The sequence below is a fragment of the Macrobrachium rosenbergii genome, chromosome 27 (genome assembly GCF_040412425.1).
Source record: "Macrobrachium rosenbergii isolate ZJJX-2024 chromosome 27, ASM4041242v1, whole genome shotgun sequence".
In the NCBI taxonomy this organism is placed as follows: domain Eukaryota; kingdom Metazoa; phylum Arthropoda; class Malacostraca; order Decapoda; family Palaemonidae; genus Macrobrachium; species Macrobrachium rosenbergii.
In genome coordinates this window covers 3,374,948-3,394,354 of record NC_089767.1, presented here as the reverse complement: position 1 = coordinate 3,394,354, position 19,407 = coordinate 3,374,948, and the positions used below count along the sequence as shown (strand labels likewise).

The 19,407-nt window shown below is 39.6% G+C and overlaps 1 protein-coding gene across 8 annotated transcripts in view; it reads right to left on the bottom strand.

The window, feature by feature from the left end:
• Window positions 1-19,407, bottom strand: part of LOC136853354 (uncharacterized) — an 832,536-nt gene that overhangs the window by 33,958 nt on the left and 779,171 nt on the right. For all 8 annotated transcript variants that reach the window (XM_067128722.1, XM_067128726.1, XM_067128721.1 and 5 more), the window contains 9 exons: window positions 13,502-13,705; window positions 6,863-7,084; window positions 6,194-6,388; window positions 3,570-3,729; window positions 2,836-2,983; window positions 2,414-2,675; window positions 1,817-1,972; window positions 1,071-1,279; window positions 83-305 (listed from right to left, as the gene is read on the bottom strand). In XM_067128722.1, the coding sequence (XP_066984823.1) occupies window positions 83-305; window positions 1,071-1,279; window positions 1,817-1,972; window positions 2,414-2,675; window positions 2,836-2,983; window positions 3,570-3,729; window positions 6,194-6,388; window positions 6,863-7,084; window positions 13,502-13,705 (1,779 nt within the window). The remainder of the gene's footprint in view (window positions 1-82; window positions 306-1,070; window positions 1,280-1,816; window positions 1,973-2,413; window positions 2,676-2,835; window positions 2,984-3,569; window positions 3,730-6,193; window positions 6,389-6,862; window positions 7,085-13,501; window positions 13,706-19,407) is intronic.

The following is a 19,407-nucleotide window of genomic DNA, read 5'->3' as shown; positions in this document are numbered from 1 at the left end:
TCTGGCATATCTGAACAATTTTTTTCTGCATGTGCTGTATCTAAAACAGAAGTGTAGAGTAAAGTCTTTTATGTTAACTTACCATGTGGGCAGGGATTTTCCAGCTTTGGCAGACACACAGGCAAGGGCGGACATGGTTCATCAACACAAGCAACATGGACAATGCGACATTCCTCTAGGGGTGTTGCACATGTCACTTCTTCACAAGGGTCACGGCAGGCACAAACTGGACATCCAGAATCATCAAGACGATATCCATGTAAGCAGGCAAGATCGCAGTTCATAGCTGGACACACAAGTGGCTCCTGCAAGAAAACCAATATTCTCAATTTAGCTCTTCTGAAAAATCGTTACCAGATGGCAATAAAAATGTTTAGATTGTTTATGAAATACCCGAGTCTACTTGATCCTATTCTTAAACAAAAGTTTAATGAGGAAACTGAGCCACATCTTGAAATTCTCATGGGGTTTGTCTGAATGCTTTGTTTTTAAATAAGCATGGAAATTAGAGAGCCCTATTGCTGATAAAACTGTTGTGAGAAAAGACCAAAAGGAACAGATAATAGCAATAGGCAAAAAGCAGTGCAGCTGGGGCCTATGGGTCACTACAAAGACCCTTTAGTAACTTCAGCATCTACAGTATGCTATAGATGGCACTCAGAAACAGTAACCCCAAGATAATGTACCATGAGGCCAGAGGAAATCCAAATATGCTTACAAATGTAACTGATAATAATGTGCTGTAATATTGAATTCTTTAGCATAATACTAAAGTACAACACAAACAAAAATCATCACATACCTAAACACTTACAAATTCTAATTAGGATAGAGAGAAATCAAAAGAGAGTACTGTAGCAGTATTTGCAGAAAATAAAGAAAACTACAATTAATAAGGGATTGTAAACTACCCAAAAGAGGACTGTCCTTTTCAAGAGCACTGATTGATGACACTGAAAATTATATTTAGTCTTTTCCACCCCCATAGAGAGCAAATTATAATAACAAATGACACAGATAGCCAACACACTATGTCTTTGCTTTACATCATTATTTCTCGTGTGACTCACCTGGCAGTTAGGGTGTGCAGGCTGACTTACACGGGTACCTGGTACTTCTAAACCTTGTGAATCTACACACCAACATGTAAGAGTTGCAGGGTGACATTGCGTAGGGAGGAATGCACCAGTTTCATCACACTGAGGAAGATACACTCGACCAGATGATATACCTGCTTCTCTGGCTCTGTGTTCCAGCAAAGTGCGTTGATGTTCACAGGCTGTTGGGAGAATGTTCAAATTTTAAAGACAGTGATACCTCTATGGTCAGCGGAGGCTGTATTTTAATTGTAATTTAAAGTGTCATTAAAATGAGTTATGAAACTGCATAGACAAAATCACATGTCAAACAGATTTACAGTTGAAATATTGCGATCTACTAATGCTATATTTAAGCTAATAAAAATAATATACTGTACTGGAAATACATAAGCTGTAACAAGTCACATGTTTACAACAGGCCCATGTAGACTAACATTAATTTTCCATTTTAATGTACTGCTACAAAAATGTACTTAAAAGCAATATATAATGATCTCATGCAATTCAAATGGAACTGAATAAAAGTGTTATAAGATTTACCAAAAATTACGAAAATTAAAGACATTAATTCTCTACAAATTTGAGATAAATTCTTCGTGGTGCTAGATAAGAAATTACAAAATTAAAATCTTAAATACGTACTTCTGAGCAACAAAAATAAAATAAAATACTGTACTAAAACTAAATATGGTACAGTACCCAGGTCTCCACACTACCTGTCATTTTAATTGGCTGCAGGCACTGAGTACCACAACCATTACTGCAGCACTTATTGTCACCAGCACAGTGAGAATCATCGGAACACTCAAGATCACAGCTTCCACTCATTGATGGCACAAGGAAAGGACACTGGCCTGGTTTTTCTTTCTTTCCTGTTGGCAAAGACATTTTCTAGTTAGATATACTGTTGTTATAAGAATCAGAAATCACATCTTAACTGTAATAAATTTTAAAAATAGATTAAATACTGCACATGTATGGTAAATGTATGATAACACAAGGTCAAACTGAGCAGTTAAAACTATTGTACTGCTTCTAGAACCAATTTTAAAGTTGCATATGAATGCAACACTAAAATTTAATTATCAAAACTGAACACAGCATTTACAATCCAAAGGTGAAAAAAAATACTGTCATACAAATCCTTTAGTCCTCTCATATCCACCACAAAATATTGTATATACTGTACTGTATATAGTCTAAAATCTAATGAACACGTGAATGCCTGTAGCTGCCAAAACAAGTGATCAAGGAAATGCTTCTTTTCTATAATTCAAAATTCTGTACAAGAATGACTCATTCAATTTACTTACTAGGGCTTGGACAACAGACTCCCTCAATAGTGCTTTCGTCGGCATAGCAGGTGTACGATTCGGGGCATTCCAGAGCTCTTGCCCTTGGGCTGCAGGCTAATGTAGCATTCGTTTCCGGAAGGGTGTACGGCTCTCCAACAGGACACAATGGTGCGGCCTGTGGCTCTATCACAAGAACACACTGAGGAATGGCAGGGCAAACTCCATCTACACATGGTATGTCCACCATCTGACAGACATGACTGGTGGGGCATGCGACACTCTGTTGCGTGAATAAGAAGACCATGATTACTGAATGTAGAAATATTTTCATTCTAAAGAGTGATCAATATTATTTCTAAGTTACTGTGCTATAGTACTAAGAGGCACTTGAACAATTGCTATTAGTTTCCTGTCATATAAAACTGCTGTCTAGTACAAACCTGACAAGGATCTCGGCACTGGCATAGAGGACAAGCAGTATCAGGGTCAAGGATGAAGCCATAGTCACAACCAAGACGGCACAACATTTCACCACATGTCAGAGCTGCACGCACTCTATCACAAGCTACAAGTTCTCTTGAAGAGGCTCTGAGGACAATAGAAATGCAATAAATTTCTTTGAGTTCTAACAAACTATTTAACAAAACCACTACACTAACTCAAAAAGAATTTAGCTCTGTAAATAAGTTCATATAGTATTACCATTAGTAAGGTACTACACCTATGCGCACACAAGATTTTGGCATTTGCACAAAAATACATGACAGGCAAAAAAATTAATAAGATGTGTTGTACAACACAAATCTTATGTTGTTTCTTCACATATCCACTACTTTTTGTATATACTACCCATATTATGTTAATGTCTACAAGAATCTGAGATACTTATTCACTGAAAGTGGTTTGCAATTTCACTATTTGTACATCCGTTGACTAGTTAGCACATCAGTCTTCCCCAGACTTACAGACTGTTCAGAATAGTCTTTTTGCCCTTTCATCATGTCATCTTGTACACATTCCCAAAATAGTTTGGCATGCCGTGGAGTAACAGTGCAATTTAGTATATGAATTGAAATAAGCAATAGAAGAATATCTGTTGCGCCAGGTAGATTGGCATAAAAATCAAAAGACAAAAGTAATATTTCCCCGGAACCCAAAATTCCTCAATACTTACTTGGTGCCAGGAATCTCAGTGCCAAAGTCATCGACACACCAGCACTGACCAAGGACATTGCACTGAACCTGTTCATAGGCACCATTTGGATCACAAGACGGTTTTGGCACAGCTAAAGTCACTCCCTCCAGTTCAACAAGGTCACGAAGGTATTCGCACACTGAAAAGAAGAGCATTTGCAACTTGAATTTCAAGTCAAAACATGTCAACTGTGACAGGTGCGACAACTTGAAATTAGGCCGTTACATCTACATTATAAGATGTTTCAATTTTAATTTCAAGACGTTTTGTATGGTTATAAAAAGGAAGTACTACTGCTATACTTTCAATCAATGTATTGATACTATCATAGTAAGTACTGAAACTTTAATTTCATGTTATGGAGTAGTATTTCAGGGAAAGTAATTCCTTACTGACATTCCGACAGTTATCAATATAATCCTATAAACTTAAATCTGGCTAAAATATACAGTTTACTGCATACATTACACCTCAATGTACAGATGCCCAAATAAATTTTGAAAGTCTTTTTTCAACAACTTTCTGAAACTAGCAGTGGTCAAGGAAAACTTCAGTGTTAAAAGTTGTGCTGAAAGAAGAAGATACAGGATTTAGAAACCCCTTCCTTCCGAAGTTGAAAACTGAACACACACATAAAGGACTGAGGAGAAGGAGAAGGAGAAGGAGGAACAGGAGGAAGAGAAGGAGAAGGAGGAACAGGAGGAAGAGAAGGAGATGGAACAGAGGGAAAAGAAGGAGGAAGAGAAGGAGGAGGAGGAAGAGGAGGAGGAGGAGGAATATGAGGAAGAGGAGGAGGAGGAGGAATATGAGGAAGAGGAGGAGGAGGAGGAACAGGACGAAGAGGAGGAGGGTCAGGAGGAAGAGGAGGAGGAGGAGGGTCAGGAGGAAGAGGGTCAGGAGGAAGAGGAGGAGGGTCAGGAGGAAGAGGAGGAGAAGGAGGGTCAGGAGGAAGAGGGAGGATGAACAGGATGAGGAGGAGGAGGAACAAGATGAGGAGGAGGAGGAGGAGGAGGAGGAGGAGGAACAGGAGGAGGAACTTGAGGAAGAGGAGGAGGAGGAACAGGGGGAAGAGAAGGAGGAGGAGGAGGAACAGGAGGAAGAGAAGAAAGAAGAACAGGAGGAGAAGGAGGAAGAGGAGGAGGAGGAACAGGGGAAGAGGAGGAGGAACAGGGGGGAAGAGAAGGAGAAGGAGGAAGAGGAGGAGTAGGAACAGGAGGAAGAGAAGAAAGAGGAACAGGAGGAGGAGGAGGAGGAGGAACAGAAGGAGGAGGAGGAACAGGAGGAAGAGGAGGAGGAAGAACAAGAGGAAGGGGAGGAGGAGGAGGAGGAACAGAAGGGAGAAGAGAAAGAGCCAGAGGAAAAGAGAGTTAAGGTCCTTCTTGGTTCCCTACTTCTAGCACCCTAAAAATTAGTCCTCAATAAATATGGAGCGAGGGGCAGGGTAGGGATGGAGTTGGAGGTGCTGCCACTACACAGAAATCTATTATCTATTTTGTTGGTGTCTTTGTCATACTTATAATTTTAATTCATCTGCACATTTTGTGTATAATTGGTCGTAGACCTTTAGCTAGTAAAAGACTGATCTGACAGAGCAGGAGAAAATATATAGTTAGATTCTTATCTTTCAAGTTTGTATTACAAAGGAATTTTAATGTATTACAAAGTAATTTTAAATCTTTAACTTGTCAGTTTGCAGCATCTATTGATACTCCCAAAACAAGTATAACAAACTTCCCAGAGAGAGAGAGAGAGAGAGAGAGAGAGAGAGAGAGAGAGAGAGAGAGAGAGAGAGAGAGAGAGAGAGAGAGAGAGAGAGAGAGAGAGTCACTTGACATTCTGACGTCAAAAGCATATGATTACATTATGATGAATATTGACATTTTGTTTCTTTTTAGCTTTCTTATATCATAATTGTAATTATTTATTACTTATTAGCACTTAATTCAAATAAAAAAAAATACAAAAACATATATCCCATAAATATCCAATTCTCTGTATCGTCTAAACATTCACTGAAACGGTTCCCTTTTTCTTAATATTTTATATGATATTTCCTCCGCGATTGGTGGTATTATTATATGAAGAAATAATCCGAAATTCAGTATTCTATTGACAGACAAAACTTACCGAAAAGAATGTCAAAACTTCTTTTGGAGAATAGTACTGACAGAGCACAATCTGTACAATAAATGGTAAAATAACGGATGATGAGGCATTTAAAAGGCAAAACACAAGGAAAGAAAAAGAAAGAAATTATTATGTCAAGAAGAAGAAAACTGAATGATGATATAACAATGAACAGGAAAAACACCCTAACAGCTTCCTTCAACTTGATCTGGAGAGTGATAATGAAGTGAAGTGAAGTGAATATAGAATTTAGGCCAAAGGCCAAGCACTGGGAACCATGAGGTCATTCAGCGCTGAAACGGAAATTGACAGTAGGAAGGTCTGAAAGGTGTAACAGGAGGAAAACCTCAAAGCAGTTGCACTATGAATCAATTGTTAGGAGAGGGTTGAGGAAAGTAAGATGGAAGAAAGAGAAATATGAAAGGAGGTACAGTAAAAAGAAACGAAAGGGGTTGCAAAGATCAGTCTCTCCATACTTGTAGGTCCTTGGAGGAGATCCTGGTCGAGGGACAAGTTCTGTGTCTGGGGGGCAATGCAAGAGGGCCCGCAGCCAGGGACAACGCAGCACTTCAAGTTGCCGCTGCATTCTTTGTCCGAAGAGCACCGCTGTCCACTGCACACGTCCTCGGTGGTCGATCTTACAAATGGACACTGTCCTGGCTTGGTCGCTTCTGCAAGTGCCAAAGGAATGCGTCAGTGGATGACAATGAATGGTTTTGTAAATGCCCCGGCCACTGTATGAATGTGTTTTAGATAATTCTGTCTTGCTCAGGAAATTCTTTAAATCAATTCCACAAACTTTGAAAACCTCCTGAAAGTTCAGATATATTATACAGCGTATCGTGTTTAAATAAAAATAAAATGCTAAGCACAATAACGGTGTGCGCTACGATAAAAGTTTTGAAAACAGTAGCTATTATTACTGATATTAACACTAAAATGATCCATCAATGAGATTTTCCATTAAAGCGTCTAGCTCTCCACGTCAATGCCCTTAAATGTTAAATTAAGCCCATCCTTAAAAGAAACAGCTCCTCTGATTTGTCGTTCAATAAAAACAATAATGAATCTAAACTTTCCCATTATAAAAAAAATCAAAAGATATTTTAATTCATTTCCACGAAACTCTGGAACACGTCCCTTACCAACAATATCAACCACAGGGCAACACGCGGGCTTGCCCCCGGGGCTAGAAGGTGGGGTGCACATGTAATCGGAGGGGCACGTGGCATCTTCATTATCACAGGCGGCTACGATGCCCCCCACAGTGAATGGGGTCAGGCCGTTGGGGCAAATGGGTGAAGGGGTGGGAGTTGGAGCGGCTGTAGTTGTGGGCACCATCAACTCGTCTGAATCGTTGGACAGACCTGGGAGGGTTGGAAGAAGAAAATTATAAATGGCTTACATTTAAAAACCCATCTGGAGAGATACTGAAAGTGAAATAATGTAGAATCGAAAATTAATAAACAGTGGTATCATTCTCGAAAAACTTCAAAAGATTTATCAGTACATGAATTATATTTTCAAACTTCTTAAACAGGCTACAGAGTGCAAAATTCACATCTGGGAAATAATACGTAGACTTCACATGGTATAACACACAACTCTCTCCTTTTTACATTCAATGCAATACAGTATATTCATCTACAGTGATTCATGATTTATGAAATTTAGGCTGCCAAGCCAAAGCTCTGGGACACTTTCAGCCATTCGGCGCTTAAGACATTTTAAAGATGGAGTTAGAGGGGTTGGACAGCTAGACAACAACATCCAGAAAATACAGGTAAAGTACTGTACAAAGATCTCAAGGTGGAACTGGGAGAAAACCCTTCAGATGCACTAGGTAGTTAGAGGAGTTGCACAGCAAAATTGAATAATGGCAATGAGAATGGAGGTAAATCAAAAGGCTAAAAAGTGGGTGCAGTTAGGGGACGAACGGAAGCTGCAGTCACCCTTTATTAATGCCTACAGGGCACCACGTGAGGTGTACTGCCAACATTAACCCACCTACGTGGAATTCGTCAACACTGAAAATTGCAAAGAGCCTAACTAGTAGGGGTGAGCTGTAACAGAACTTGTTTACGGTTATAATTGCATTTATACTCATTTTTTTATACCGTTATTGATAATGTCATGCTACTGCTTGTATGAGTCTCCATGTTTGTTAAGTACGAAAATTTAACCAACATGAAAATATCACTGGAATATTTCAGTCGTTTAGCAACTTGGAAGTTTAAGGAAAATTCACACGACAAAAACATTCTTCTTCTTCTTCCTCTTCTTCCTTTGTTAAACGAAGAAAATTGCAAAAAATGAGAACGGCAAAACCAACAAAGCTGGATGCTTGCCAGTCCCCATTCCCCTTTGCAAAAAAAAATCGTAGTAGGGTAGCGACCTCGATTCTATCCTCCTGGTATATGAGTTAAGAACAGAACAGATTCCAGAATTTAGGCCAAAGGCCAAGCGCTGGGACCTAAGAGGTCATTTAGCGCTGAAAGGGAAACAGAGTAAAGAAGGTTTTGAAAGGTGTAACAGGAGGAAAAACCCAAAGCAGTTGCATTATGAAACAACTGTTAGAGAGGGTGGAAAGCAAGATGGAAGAAAAATATGAACGGAGGTACGTAAAAGGAATGAAAGAGGTTGCAGCTAGGGGCCTTAGGAAGGGACGCTGCAAAGACCCTTTAGTGCCTACAGTGCACCACGTGAGGTGCACTGTCGGCGCCTCGCAGGAAACTGTCAATGTGGGCCCTGGCGTCTGGGAAATGATATCGGATATCTCCACGAGATTCCTTAAATTATCGCTGAATTGGAACGGAACTGGAATGGAATCGGGAAACTTCGATAAAACCAAGCTCTTTATGAACTCCGTATAGACAGCTGATGCCAGCATCTTCCCCGAGTCGTAATCCCGAGTTGTGATCCTCCATAAGAGAAGAAAAAGGAGGCCAGTACCGGGCGCGTGGGGGAGGGGGTGGGGAATTCAGCTGCTTCTGACAATGAAATATGACGCCATCATTCAAAATTATGAGAGAGAGAGAGAGAGAGAGAGAGAGAGAGAGAGAGAGAGAGAGAGAGAGAGAGAGAGAGAGAGAGAGAGAGAGAATTATATATTTTCACTGCAAGGGAAGTACTGGGCTTCAATGACCTGTAAAAACCACAATTTGACTATGTAAACCACTGCAAATTCTAAAGAAACTCTATGAAGAAAACAACCAATGAAAAAAAATCTTGGTATTCACCAGTTCTAAGAAACAATGATATTTTTAGTTTGATATTTTTGGTTTTCTGCAAAAGAAAACTGTTGTGCCGGCTTTGTCTGTCCATCCGCACTTTTTGATTTCTGCACTTTTTTGGCCGCCCTCAGATCTAAAAAACTACTGAGGCTAGAGGGCTGCAAATTGGTATGTTGATCATCCATCCTCCAATCATCAAACATACCAAATTGCAGCCGTCTAGCCTCGGTAGTTTTTATTTTATTGAAGGTTAAATTTAGCAACAATCGTGCTTCTGGCAATGATATAAATAGGCCACCACCGGACCGTGGTTAAAGTGTCATGGGCCGCGGCTCACACAGCATTATACCGAGAGACAGATCTATTTTCGGTGAGTTCCTTGACAAGGAAAGGACACGTCTTTTACAAAATGGTGTAAAAATTACAACATCAGCGAAGAAAGAATACATAGGCTCCATTTCATGTTACGAATGCATCAACCACAGTTCTGATATAATGACGAATGGATAAACCTAAGTATGTACTATAACTGACAGAGAGAGAGAGAGAGAGAGAGAGAGAGAGAGAGAGAGAGAGAGAGAGAGAGAGAGAGAGAGAGAGAGAGAGAGAGAGAGAGAGAGAGAGAGAGAGCCATTTAGTGATGGAGTTCAGAGCAGAATTAAGGAGGTTTTCTTGGGCAGATTTCCCAAGGAATGCCAAAAGGGGAAAAAAAATATTTCACACACACTGTAAGGAATGGAATATAGAGTTTAGGCCAAATGCCAAGCGCTGGGACCTATGAGGTCAATCAGTGTTGGAAGGGAAATTGAGAGTTGGTAGCTTTGAAAGGTGTAACGGGAGGAAAACCTAGCAGCTGGACTATGAAATAACTGTTATGAGAGGTTAGATAGCAAGAAGGAAGAAAGATCATACGAACGGAGGTACAGTAAAAGAAATGAAAGGAGTTGCAGCTAGGGGCCGAAGGGACGCTGCAAAGAACCTTTGCCTGCAGCGAACCTCGTGAGGTGCACTGATGGCCTTACCCCACTACCGGGCACAGAAAGTAAGAGACGCAATGAGAAAACGACAAAGAAACTATTCCAGACCTCCAACATTAAAATATTCCAGATGGTGTACAGGGAAGGACTGTCACTGTACTGTAAACGATGATGCTTTAAAAATAAACATGGCACAAAAAAGTACACGTTCCCATAAAAATAATTTATTCAGAATATAAAGAACACACCCACAAAATAGCAACGGAATTTGATAAAGTCAAGAAACTTAACACGACAACATTCTAATTGTCCTGAATTTGAGTAAGATATAGACTGCAAAACATTGCAGAATCAGTTACACAGCAATCATATTTGCAGCAGTCTGCAGAACACACACACACAACCAAATGACAATGAAAATTTGTAATTATTCTCCCAAATTTACCAGTGGTATGAATGGCAGCCAAGATAAACTTGCAAGGTCGTTAACATCTCGCATGGGCAGTTTTCAACTCTTCAAACTACTGAATTTACAAGACAGCTGTCTTCGTAAAAAGAAAATGTCAATGATTATAACTTTATTCTTTATGGGATCAATTCTCCTGGGCCAAGTCATCTGTAACCATGAAACTCAGCCACGGTCCAGTGGTGGCCTGTGTTGCTGGCACCTACATCGGTGCCAGAAGTACTATTATGGGTAACTTGAAACTTAAATAAAATAAAAACTACTAAGGCTAGAAGGGTGCAATTTGGTATGTCTGATGATTGGCGGGCGGATGATCAACATATGCAGCCCTCTAGCCTCAGCAGTTTTTAAGATCTGAGGGCGGACAGAAAAAGTGCGGACGGACAGACAAAGCCGTCACAAGTGTTTTCTTTTACAGAAAAAAAAAGACCGAATAAGAACCCACACTGTGCATATAGTGTCCGTGAATGCGAGGAATACGAAGCGAAAAGGGCAAACTTGTAGTTTAGACAATCATACAACCCCGACATCTGTGCCAGAGCATTATTCAAGTCACTGATGATTACTGTTACCCACGTCCTTCCTGCGTGTAAACAGACGATACATCTCACCCCCTACAAGCTACGAGTTCGGGACGATTAGGCCGTATTATTTTCGTCCGTGAAAGTCATAACCATGGTCTAAGAAAGAGAAGGTCTGTTCTGACCCAAAATTCGACCAACTTCGCGCATGACGTCAAGTGGAAACCTGTCAGTCCAAGGATTATAAGAAGCTGTAAATGCGATCGTGGTTTTATACTGTTATATTTTGGTCATCGTCATTGTAGGACTATGCCCAATATTTGTGCACTATGGATGTAACTCAGTTCACATCGAAATACTGATCTTACTTTTCATAAATTTCTAAAATTTAAAACTCGAAAGAAATGGATTCATCTCTGCGTGAAGAGACAAATTTAATGTGGATTCTTCGAGGATTTGTATTTTGCATTTTAAATCAACTGATTATGCAATGATCCTTACAAATGAATTACTTGGAATCTCAATACCAAGACATCTTGCACAATTACAGATTGAAGCAATACCAACAATGCATCTGCCAGCATCAGAGGACAAATTTAGATTTTGGCATTATTTTGAAATGAAGTCGATGATTCTTAATGAATGTTTATATTGTTAATATATTACAATGCGACAAATATTTGCTACTTAATAGTTACTATGTTTTCTATTACCATTTATAACTGAATATTGCAAATTATTAGATGCCACGATTCCCTTATTTGGATTTTCGATGGTGTGCGAGGAGAGAGTTCATGTAGTGGTATTCTATCGAAGTAAAGTTAACTGTTCATAATAAATCAGTTTATATAGTTGAAAATATTTACAGTATAACCTTAACATTTACTGTGTTTACTATTACCATTGATAATCATATGTTGCAGTGGTTTCATGTCACGTTTTCACTTTAGATTTTGGGTGGTGTACAGGGAAATAGGGATGTAATGTAAATAAATTTTTCATATTTATTTGCTATACAATTAAACGTCTGAACATTACAGCTGATTTCCTATTAAGCTAACATTAAACGTCTGAACATTACAGCTGATTTCCTATTTTAACATTAAAAAATTACAGCTGACTTTAAAGCTAACAATCATCATCAGTGTGGTTAAGGAATTTTTTCCTTTTTCAAACTCAGAAGATAATTACTGGACTAGAACTTTGGGTCGAGAAATTAAAATACCAATAGTCCATTTGGTGAATAAATTGCTGACCTAGTTAATCTTTTTGCAATACCTGCGTAAAGTTTCTTATTCCTTTGCCCAGTAAATAGCATAATTTAAGTTGACTATATGCCACCAATTATGGACTTTGGGCCAGGGAATTGAAAATTTCCTTCGGCGAATAAATTTTTCACCTAGTTAATCTTTTCAAGTACCTGAGCAGTATTTCGTTTGTTTCTCTGGTGCAGTTGACCGGATGCCACCATTTATGAACTTTAGGTCAGGAATTAAAATACCAAGTTTCACTTTGGAGAATAAATGGTTGATTAATCTTTTTATAATGCCTCGGCAATATTTCCATTGTTCATTGCCCAGTAAATAATATAATTGCAGTTGACCAGATACCACCAATTATAAGATTAGGCCTAACAATACAGGTAATGATAAACTTTTTCAGTTGCACGTAAGTCACCAGTTATAACTCTTTTGTTTCTTTTGTACTTAATAACAGTTGTAAATATTACAGGAAGTTACGTCACTATCAGCCGGGAGTTGTTTCTTGGTTATATTCTTGATGTTATTGTAAAGTTGAATATTCTATGAATGAAATAAATCTTTTATTGCCCTTCCATTACCTTAAAACAAACTATTGCATTTTTGTTTAATCACATTTTTAGGTAAATCCCGTTATTAAAATTCAAATCTTTTGGTGTATAAACACTCCTTGTGAGTCTTTCTCTACCCACCTGGTGACGTAGGAAGCTCCGCCTACCTGGTGAACAGACCTTCTCTTTCTTAGACCTTAACTTTAGGCCATAGGAAGTTTAGGCCGTAAGACATGGCGGAAGCTCCTTGGGACTTTTATAAACTTATTTCTGCCGTTTGCCAGTTTGGATTTTACGGCCGAAGCGACCAGGACCCCAAGCTGCCTCACAGTAGCCTGTAACAAAGACTACAAACCAAACAGCAATATCCCGTAAGAAGTGGTACCGTCAGTACACCTCCCGTGGTACACTGCAGGCATCACTAAAGGGTGCCCGAAGCGTCCCTTCGGCCCCTAGAAGCACCCAGTTTTTAGCCTTTTACTCTACCGTCATTCCCGCTTCCTTTTTTCAATTTTGCTGTTCAACATCTCTAACTATATATTGCATCACATTAGAACCACAGAGTTTTCTCTAAGTTCTACCTTTAGATTTGTACAGTGCTTTATCTCTCACTTTCTGGATCTCATAATCTTGCTGTCCAACCACTCCAACGCCATCTTTCCACAGTCTTAAGCCCCCGAATGGCCAAAAGTGTCCCAGTGTTTGGCTTCTTAACTTAAACTTCATAAAATCTAAACCAAACTCAAAAGCAATAAAATCAAAAGCATCAAGACTTACACATCGGCGTAGCAGAGCACCCATGCCCATCGCAGTCCGAGTTAGACCTCATGACGCAGGTGGAATTGACAGGGCAGGTGAGTTCTTGGCAGGGGTCGTCGCAGTCGCAGGTGGGGCATCCATCTTCGCTGACCTGATACCCATACTCGCAGATGGTGGAACACAACACCTCGTCCGCACACGCCTTCCGAGACTGCGCGACGGCTGTGGATGGAAAGAGAGTTCACGGTTAAATAGTCTCCTACGGTTGTATTGAACTGAACATAGAATTTAGGGCAAAGGCAAAGCACTGGGACCTATGAGGTCATTCAGCGCTGAAGGTGAAATTGACAGTAAAAGGGTTGAAAGGTGTAACAGGAGGAAAACCGCAGTTGCACTATGAATCAATTGTTGGGAGAGAGTGGATATCGAGATGGAAGAGAATATGAACAGAGGTACTGTAAAAGGAATTAAAGGGGTTGCAGCAGGGGGCCGAAGGGACGCTACAGAGAACCTTAGGTAATGCCTACAGTGCACTGCGTGAGGTGCACTGACAGCACTAACCCCCTACGGTTGTGGGCTGATGTCAATTTCGAGACTCAAAATTTTACGATTTGCTTTGAATGTGTTTTGCTCCCCCATTTTCGAAAAAAAGTCTGTGAAATATTGTTTTAATATGAGTTTTTGTCTTTTCTAAGCAAGAAACTGGGCTGCTAGAAGGCTAACTTAATCTTCGCAAGGGTTTCATACATGTATGGTAAATAGCTGGGAGCGAAATTGGAATCGAAAAACATAATGAAATCGCATTCGGGTCGTTTCGGCCCTAAGTCATTTAGGCCGTAAGCAAGTTTACGTGCAAAATGGGCGCCGTGTTTTGTACCAGCCCCTTGGGGATGTACGTAAAACATGAAATAATAGTGGCAAATACCATAAACATAACGGTAAATACCATAAACATAACGTCTTACATTGTTTTGGATGTTACGGCCTAAGTGACTCCAATTTCTCGATTAGCGAAAACAGTTATGAAGAACCGAAAATGAACTGCCGGCAAACGATTATCATAATATAATTCTGGAATTTCAAAATAATTCAGGATGAGAAAACAGAATGAACCAAAGAATAATGAAACTGGTTTGAGAATCTTTGGGTACGTGTGTGTAAGTTAAATACAAATATACACAAAGATATACAGATACTAATAAACGGTTCCCTGTTAACAGGTGTTTGTTTATGGGGCAATCACCCATTAGACCCACTCCGATCACCTCGTAACCGCTATAAGAAGGATGATTTCCCCTTTGCAATAAAATCCCACATCAACAACAGCTTCATACACCTACAAGGAACGCTCTGGCTAACAAGACACCTCTCCATCCTCTGCAGGGTGGTTGCAACCCCTTTTATTCTTTTTATCGCACCTCCGTTTATATTCTTTATTCCATTTTTCTTTCCACCCTCTCCTAACAATTGCCTCATAATGGAACTGCGAGCTTTTCCTCCTCTTGCACCTTTTCAGACTTCCCTATTCTAAATTTCTCTTGTAATGCTGAATGACCTCATGGGTTCCAGCCAAGAAATTTCGAATCAAGTGTACACGTTTCCTTTACGTACATCGTCCTCCATATTCTCCGTGGATAATCCTACGCCAACCCTTTAATCACCTTCCCATAGTAGTATTAACACTTCACTCTACATTTACACAAACAGTTGACCTCAACGTCTTACACTTTTTCATTGCACATGCATTCAAAGTTCGTAATTCACTTCTGGAGATAATTTAAAGTTTAAAAGTTGCAATAAACACATACAAACACTGCATACCACAGCGTGAGGGTGGACCAGGAAAATGAGTTTACTAAAGCGTTAATTCTTTATTTACATTCCCAACATCTCGTAATACTTCTGTATCATATCTTCGGGGAATGTCTTAAATAAGTGAATAAACGATACTAAAACACTTTCAGGTATCACAGATTCATAAAATACAACAGACACAAAAACAACAAAAACACAAAGGCTAACCGACCCCAGGTGACGACAGAGGAAGACTGGGAGTCCAAAAAAAAAGTTCACTCAGGTAAAGGTCACCGGAGGTGGTCTGGGCATTTAACTGGGGAACTAGCTGTTTAATATATAGCGACTCAAAGCTAGTAGGTAGTTCGTATTGAGTTTTTGATTGACCTATAACATAGAAATCCTCTCTTTCAATGCAAGTTTTACTAATTCTGCGATGGTTAATATCAAAATGTTCGGGATGCAGTACGAAAACTTAGTTGGTTCTGGCCCTCAGTAATATCTTCGTGGATGCGACATATGCCCCAGAATTACACTTTTGGCGAGCAGAATTATAAACTACGTCAGAAGTTGAAAAAGTGGGCGTAATCGATCCTCGTAGTTGAAAATAGTAACCTATTTTCAAGGGACTTTTGGAAACTAATTTTAGATAATGGCATCAAAATGACTGAACAAGTTACTCATAACTCACGTTAGAAGTTAAAAGTGGGCTTAATCGATCCTTGTAGTTGAAAAGTAACTAATTCCAAGGGATTTTCAGGAACTAATTTTACATTAATAGCACCATAATGACGGTATAAAGAGCCTTTTACAGGAATCAATTTGGAAGAAAGAAAATTTGGTATAAAAAGTTAATTTCGTTACTGCACGAGGTTTGGTGATATCGATAAACGGTTTATGAAAAAATACGAAGTTTTTAGAATATAAAATCTGCGGAGAGCACTTATTCATAAAGAATTCAAGAGAGAAAATTAATTGCTCGATGGAAGGATTGCTAGTTTGATGTAATAAAAAACGAGAATGAGCATCAATGACAAATTTCAAAACAGTTCTGGTAATAGCATTTTCAACATATATATAATTTCATCACTGACAAGACTAAATAGTCAGCAGTTGTGAACAGTACATGACAATCTTCTGGGAGTTCTGACTGATCGATTTAAGGCTCTCTGGCGTCGTGACACCAAAGACCCCTAAATAACATAAAAAAAAACAACACAGCCAGAGTACATTTCAGGAAGACCGACTAATACGAAAATGTTTCATTAATACAAGAGAAAAATACCTGAATAAATATAAAGTATTCGCAAATATTAATGCCACAATGTCGTTTTAATACCGAATTCACTATACCGTGGGAATAACTTACATCCAATGGGAATTACTAATGATGAGTGCTTCTGCTCACGCCAGGATTCGAACCTTGGGCTTTGGGTAAGAAACAGCGAATGCTGGCCCGCACAAATGAACGTAATTATAATTCCAATTGGTTGTAACTTATTCCCCAAAATATAGTGATATCAAAACGGTACTTATGTGTGGTATACTATTCGTGAATGCCAGGGCACCTCGCGCGGTGCACTGTAGGCATTACTTAAGGTTCTTTGCAGCGCCCCTTCGGCCCCTAGCTGCACCCCTTTCGTTCCTTTTGCTGTACCTCCATTCATTTTCTGTCTCTTCCATCTTGCTATCCACCCTCTCTAACAATTGTTTCATAGTGCAATTGCGAGGTTTTCCTCCTGTTACGCCTTTCAAACCTGTTACTGTCAATTTCCGTTTCAGTGCTGAATGACCTCATAGGTCCCAGTGCTTGGCCTTTGGCCTAAACTCTATATTCAATTCAATTCAATTCTACAAAAGCACGCGTGTAAGCGACAAAAATAAAATACATTCTATGTAAAATATCCAAAGACAACAAAATGGGAAATAAAATGTTCTACGTCACATGCATATGACCACATAACCACAACAACAAATGTGTCACTTGCACCCATAAATATTTCGTATCGCCACCGGTCAGAACTTCCAAGCTCACACCATGGAGAAACCAGCGCACTAAAGCTCACGTGAATAAAACAGCCTTCGCTCGGCGGTGCCCCTCGAGAAATTAGCATACGAATGGATACAAAAGGCTCATAATAAATTCTCGAACGGCGCCCCATAATTACCCTTGGAGACCAATAGGAAGAACTGGGCCCCCGGCAGGAAATTGAACTGATGTTCTCACATGCCGTTAGGCTCGCGAGAAATGCGCCCAGTTTTAAAAGCAGGAGCCATGAAATTACGTAACGAACGCTCCCCCAAGTGAATGCAACCGAAAGATGGAAGCGGCCCTCGTTCGGAATCACAACCGGAAAACGACCATAAAAGCAACTTTTTCAATTACACCTTTTACCCACACCCCGACAGTAAGCAGGAAAATGAGGCTCTTGTTCTCTCATTTAGATAACACACACATAAACACGCACACAAACACACACACATATATATATATATATATATATATATATATATATATATATATATATATATATATATATATATATATATATATATATATCACACATTACCACGGGTGAAAACTAAGAGACGGGGTTTAGGTCCTGACCGGTTTCGACTTTATTTCAGGCCATTTTTCACCTGTGGTAATGTGATAAGTGAATCACTTACAAAAGTGATTATAATTATATATATATATATATATATATATATATATATATATATATATATATATATATATATATATATATATATATATATATATATCTGTGTGTGTGTTCCACTTCTCCGCTTCTTGCCAGCTTTTAGCAGAATTGCTTTTCTCGGAAGGCGTCTCCTTAGCCGGAGCAAAGGTTTTAATCTTTCCCAGAGAGGAAAAACGCGTCCGAGGCATTGCTTGACCATAGGTTCCTTCCGGTTTGCTTGTTTGCTTGTCAAATGCTTTAAGGCAGATCCTCTAAAAGACCCTCAGCAGTCAACATCTGTTTATTCGAGAACCGAATCAAGTCAGGCCAAAGTTTCTCCGCGAATCTTTCTAGGAATCGATGCTTTGCTCAGGTGTAAACAAAGTATACTTGTATACACACTATCCATACTCGTAGGGGACGGTCACACACATACAGGAAAAAAGGTACAATGAAATTAGCATACTTATTCACCTATGAATTTTTGACACACAGAGAGCGATGATGAAACTGACATACTTATTCGCCTAAGAATTTTTGACCATATACACAAAGACTGCGATAATGAATGTGACATACTTATTCACCTATGAATTTTTAACGCATACACACAGAGAAAAAGCGATAATATAACTGGCATACTTGTTCACCTATGAATTTCTGAGGCATATACTCGGTACGATTTTATATATTCACAATTTATAAGCCACAAATACCGCTTCATATCCGTTGCTCTAAATCTCAGGAATAACTTAGAAAAAACGATATGCGGTATTTCCAAACCAAACATCGGTTCGAATCCTGTCGGGGACGAAACACCTATCTATAATAATAATATTCCAGTGGATCTTGTTTGTCCTTCCCCAGGTGACATTAGGGGAGACATGACACAGCCACCCTCCCCATGCAAACCAGTTTGTCTGCCCCTGGTGGGGGCGGGGTGGGTAGAGGAATGGGAGGGTAGGGAGGCATCCACCCTCCTATGCAAACCAGTTTGTCTGCCCTGGCGGGGGCGGGGCAGGTAGAGGAATGGGAGGGTAGGGGAGGCACCCACCCATCTAATGCAAACCTGTTTGTCCGCCCTGGGTGGGGGCAGGGTAGAGGTAGGGGATCGGAAGAGTAGGGGAGACAGCAGCGCCGGGTTCCAGCACACAGCGCGTGCCAACGAGCTCGTTACTTATAATTCCCCTTGAGTGCAAGTTAATCCTAAGGTATAAGAATTGTATGTGAAACGGTGCTTGTGGATTAATATCTATGCATCCATACAGTTTTCGGTTTACAAACAATCATGCAAATATTCAAGCCCAAAGCTTCAACTGACACTTCCTAACCCTAATTTGAATAATTAAAACATGGTCGAAAGGGGCATCTACAAAAGCAAATCATAGCTGGAATAGTTTTAACAAATAAATGGTGGATTTGTACACGCAGTTCTGAAAATACAGG